Raw genomic sequence first — 4,827 nt, forward strand, 5'->3', positions numbered from 1 at the left:
TATTGACAGGCCTGGCACTGTTCCACTCTGACATCAACTTACATCCTTCCAAGGTCAAAAGGTTTTTTCATCACAACTGCCAGCACCCCACCTCCATTCTCAAGTTCCTTGTACATATTAATGGTTAGCTTTCCACAAAAGTCCAATGGGTTTTAACTGGGCAGCGTTTTGGATGATTTAAAACATCTTGGTTAACTCTAAAACAGAATAAATTACATCCAAAGTGTGAATAAGAAATGAGTATTACGTGTTTTTTCTCTTAGATTTTTCTCTTGAGGACACAGTTTATTTTGGCTCCCAGAGACAGTGATTTCCCTCAACAGTGATTTAGGAAACAAAGCCCACAGACAAAAAACGAAACTTACTGCCGTCGAGTCGTATCTGACTTATAGCGATCCCTCCTTGGGTTTCCGAGGCAGTATCGCTACGAGCTCTGGTAGCGTAGCGCCTAAGACATTTGACTGATAACCAGAAGCTTGGCGGCTCAAACCCACCAGCCATTCCTCGGAAGGAAGGATGGGCAATCTACTTCCATAGTGATATCGCCTCGGAAACCCAATGAGGGGTCGCTATGAGTCGGATCCGATGTGACCGCACATAACAACATCAGTACGGAAGTATGCCCAACCTTCCTGCCAAGGAGTGGCTGGTGGGTTTGAACCATCAGCCTTCTGGTTATCAGTCAAATGCCTTAGGCACTACGCCACCAGAACTCCCAATAGATAAAACATAGTGGAAAAAACTTTGCCGGACGATTATAACTACAATATAAGAGAGGAGATCCCAAAGCAACCTGAGACATTGCGTTGTCCTGATTGGAAAAAAAAAAAAAGCCAGTAATGATTGAGGAATGAGTCTTGCATCCTTGGGACTGTGTATCTAGGGGTAACCACTTGGTAACTGCAAAGACCACCAGGATCAAACGGCATCTGCTGCCAAGAGCCGAAGGCGGTAAATCACCCCAGCCACAGCCTCTGGCCGTAGCTCTTAGGAAACCTGACCCCACTAGACTTCACCATTCCCTGGTCACGCCCCCGTTTCCTGAGTTACATGCCTCCGCGCTCCTCCCTACGTTCTCTTCCAGGAAGCAGGATCTTTCGTTCTCGGCGCATGACGCAGCACGCTTCGATATAAATACGTGCCGTGTCCGCCCGCCCTTTCTTTGGTCTCGTTGCCGAGTCTCAAGATGGCGCCGGTAAGTGGTCCTGATCTTGGTGGGAATGTTTTGCCGCAAAGTAATAGGCAGGCGAGTGGGGTCTCATTTGAGATAAAGTATAGGTAGACATGGAGACTAGGGTCAGGAACACAACCACAATTCTGGTATCATGAGTTGTTTTTTGAGTGCCTTGTCAGCTGCCATGCGGTCCTGTGGAGTTTGGGCTGGACCGGGAAATGGCTTAGGATGGATGGTCGTGGCGGTAGGGCAGAGTGAGGCATGACTGTGAACAGGGCCGCAGGGAAGCATCTGAGCCATTTCTTTCACTCCTTTGGACCTGGTAGAGTCGATGCCAGGTTTTTTATTTGCACTAGCAAAGGAGGTGGGTAATTGGACTGTTGTTTGGCGGCGTTTCCAGGGCCGGAAGGAACACCTGGGCGCGGCTTCCAGAGGTGGCCGCGGTAACAAAAGTTTTTGAGAACTTTGAAACTAACTTGAGGGAAGTTTTTTTCATTACCTTATATACTTTGTAAAATCGTGACTCCTAAGCAGATATATAGCATAGTGCCTAAGGCACTTGACTGCTAATCAGAAGGTTGGCGGTTCAAACCCACCAGCCACACCTCGGAAGGGAGATGGGGCAATCTACTTCCGTAGTGATACTGCCTCGGAAACCCAAGGAGGGGTCGCTATGAGTCGGGTCCGACTCGACGGCACATAACAACAACAAGCAGATACATAAGACGAATTGAGTCATTGGTGAAGAAAGCAGAAAGTGTTAAACGTGGTCCAAAGAGCATTTGAAACGTAAGATGTTTGTCGGCGATTTATCAAAAATATTAAGATAAAATTGGTGAGTTAGATATAAAATCGCGTAATATCCAACGTGTCTATCTAGATACTTGTGAGGTTGGTTATGTGTTCTATTGGACAAGGATTATTTATTTGAGTCTCCTAAGTTAATCTCTGCCCCAACAGAGTTGTTGAAATGAATGGAAAAACTTTAAGGTAGCTTGCAGATGGTCTCGATTTTTTTTTTTACCTTGGTTAAATTTTTTAGGAATTAGGTTGGTCTTTCGTTAATCTTTTCCAATTATAGTAAAAAATGGATTTTTAGAAATCGTTTTGATGAAGGAAACTAATAGTTATCATACATTTTAAGTCTTTTTGAGTTTTTTAGAATTTTGCAGTATTTCCATGTAATTTCACAGCACAATGTACTTGATTTCACTAACACAGATTTTTAAAGAAATTTTTGTGTAAAGTGAATAAATTTTTCGTGAAATTATAACTCTGTTCTGTAGCAGAAAGATAAAAAGTCTAAGAAGTCAACTTGGAAGTTTAATTTGGACCTTACTCATCCAGTAGAAGATGGAATTTTTGATTCTGGAAATTTTGTAAGTATTATTCTACTGTCTTTGCTTTTGTAATTGTAGTAGAATCCTTGATAGCTATATGATGTTTGATTTTAACCTAATCTCTCTTCCTAGGGTATCTTCCCTAGTGAATATCTAGGGTTTTCTTCCCTAGTTTTGCATTTTTTCTATTTCATAATAGGAACAATTTCTACGGGAGAAGGTTAAAGTCAATGGAAAAACTGGAAATCTTGGAAATGTTGTTCACATTGAACGCTTCAAGAATAAAATTACAGTTGTTTCTGAGAAACAGTTCTCTAAAAGGTTGGTACTTGTTTTTTTATCTTAGGAAGTTGTGGCATTGTAGAGCATTTTCTAGACTATGTGATCTCAGCATTTAGCCCCTTTTCATCTGTAAGAATATATGGTGGTGGGATCAGTAGCATATATCAAAAGTACTTTGAACTTATTAAGGTATATAGGAATTGAAATCTACTCAGGAACTGGATGCAGTCTGTTTAAACTGGTTGTAAGTTTACTGGAATGTATGCAAGGTTTCCTGGCCCTGTAATCCAATTTGTTTGTATCTTTCATAGCATTGGAAGTATTAAATACTTAGCTGCATGGCAGTACTATTGTAGGACTGGGAAACCAAGCAGTAAACTAAAGTATCCGTCAGCAAGACCTTAAAGTGGAAAAGACAGACATTGAAATGTAATGTCAGTGGTGAGGGCATGAAAAGTTGTGGGAAAGCTTCAACCCAAATGAAATGTAGGAGTGAGCCATGCAAATTAAAGAATACTCCTCCCAGGTAGAGTGAACAGAAAGCCTTGCAGATTCAAGTAATAGTAAACAGGCCAGTGTGCCTGGAATGTAGTGCATTTTGGGAATGGGAGGAGTGATAAGATGAGGTCAAGTGTGAGGGGGCATCCTCAAGCCATTGGATGGGGGTGCTTTTGACTTTGTGTAATGTGGCTAGAAAGGATAGGTGGACTTTTGGAAACTGGAGACTTAACCTGTTGTGATAGGTGGTTCAGGTGAGAGATGGACTAAGGTGGTAGCAGTATATGTCAGCTGTGAAGTTAACACTAAGAATTCCAAGATGCCTAAGAATATCGAGAATAACTTAGAATTTTCAGATAAATCCTTGTCCTCGTAGATCTTACAGACATGCTGAGAAGCTGACACGAGAATAGTTTTGTCAGTGTAATGCTATGTGAATCAGAGGGAACAGCATTAAAAAGGGCAGGAAGACTGCATAATGTATCTGAAGAATAAAATCGTATCATCTAATTAAAAAATAAACCTCATTTATCAACTGTCATCTGTCTGGCTGTTTTGTGCACTGACATACATCTGACAGTAATGATGCCAGTGTACAAGTTGAAAGAACCACTGGCTGTGATTGTTAAGGTTATGTGTCAGCTTGGCTGGGCCGAGATTCTCAGTGGTATGGCAGTTATGTAATGATGTGGTCATCCTTTGTTTTGTGATCTAATGTCATTCTCCATTTTTGTGTTATACTGGTTTTGTTTAATGACCTTGTCTTTGGAATCATGTCAGTAAATAAAGAGTGGGAATAGTGTGCAGTCAGTATGAAGTGGAAGATACCATTGCTCTTCTACATATTAGTTTCCAATATAAAGAGTATTGGCTTATTTTCGGGACATACGGCAGTAAATTCATTTGGTAAAGCATAAATTGATTTCAGTTGAGTTTGAGGGACTAACTATAATGTATTCTTAGAAACTTTGTGCAAAGCTTAGCACAAATGAAAAAGTGATTTTGGAGGGCATTAGGGACTCAAACGATGGATATGAAAATACCTATGTTCCATATATAAGCCTTTATGTAGTAGGGATTGCATTTCTTAATGAAATTAATGTTTTTGTTTTGTAGGTATTTGAAATACCTTACCAAGAAATACCTTAAGAAGAACAATCTTCGTGATTGGCTTCGAGTGGTTGCATCTGACAAGGAGACTTACGAGCTTCGTTATTTCCAGATTAGTCAAGATGAAGACGGATCTGAGTCTGAGGACTAGGTGGAGCCTCCTTACAAGGCTTTGCTCAGCAATAAAACAAATGCGCCATATAAGAAAAAGAAGAAACATCTAAGAATGGACTTTTAATTTATTGGTGAATAAAAAAACATTATAGTCTGTTATGCTTTGGTCTCATTTTGTTTAGAGATGTTCTATTTACATGATGCTGGCTTTCTTTTGATTCTGTCAGTGCCAAAAGGGCAAGGAGGCCGCATCTTCTGACCTCCTCACCTTTCTTCTGGGTTCAATAATTCACTGCAGTGGCCACACAG

The 4,827-nt window shown here is 40.8% G+C and overlaps 1 protein-coding gene across 1 annotated transcript; it reads left to right on the top strand.

The window, feature by feature from the left end:
• Positions 1–1,186: 1,186 nt before the first annotated feature.
• On the top strand, positions 1,187–4,555 carry RPL22L1 (ribosomal protein L22 like 1). The gene is made up of 4 exons (XM_007946621.2): positions 1,187–1,195; positions 2,461–2,553; positions 2,714–2,835; positions 4,411–4,555. The coding sequence occupies exons 1-4, from the start codon at positions 1,187–1,189 to the stop codon at positions 4,553–4,555; spliced, it is 369 nt and encodes a 122-aa protein (XP_007944812.1).
• Positions 4,556–4,827: the final 272 nt, after the last annotated feature.

Source organism: Orycteropus afer, unplaced genomic scaffold (genome assembly GCF_000298275.1).
Source record: "Orycteropus afer afer isolate SDZICR_OR568_19922 unplaced genomic scaffold, OryAfe1.0 scaffold00168, whole genome shotgun sequence".
Classification (NCBI taxonomy): Eukaryota; Metazoa; Chordata; class Mammalia; order Tubulidentata; family Orycteropodidae; genus Orycteropus; species Orycteropus afer.

What these genes read in the sequence shown, in the direction of transcription:
- RPL22L1 (XM_007946621.2), top strand. An exon ending in TTTTTGATTCTGGAAATTTT is followed by an intron (nt 2,554 to 2,713) that starts GTAAGTATTATT and finishes ATTTCATAATAG; the next exon opens with GAACAATTTCTACGGGAGAA. An exon ending in GAGAAACAGTTCTCTAAAAG is followed by an intron (nt 2,836 to 4,410) that starts GTTGGTACTTGT and finishes TTTGTTTTGTAG; the next exon opens with GTATTTGAAATACCTTACCA.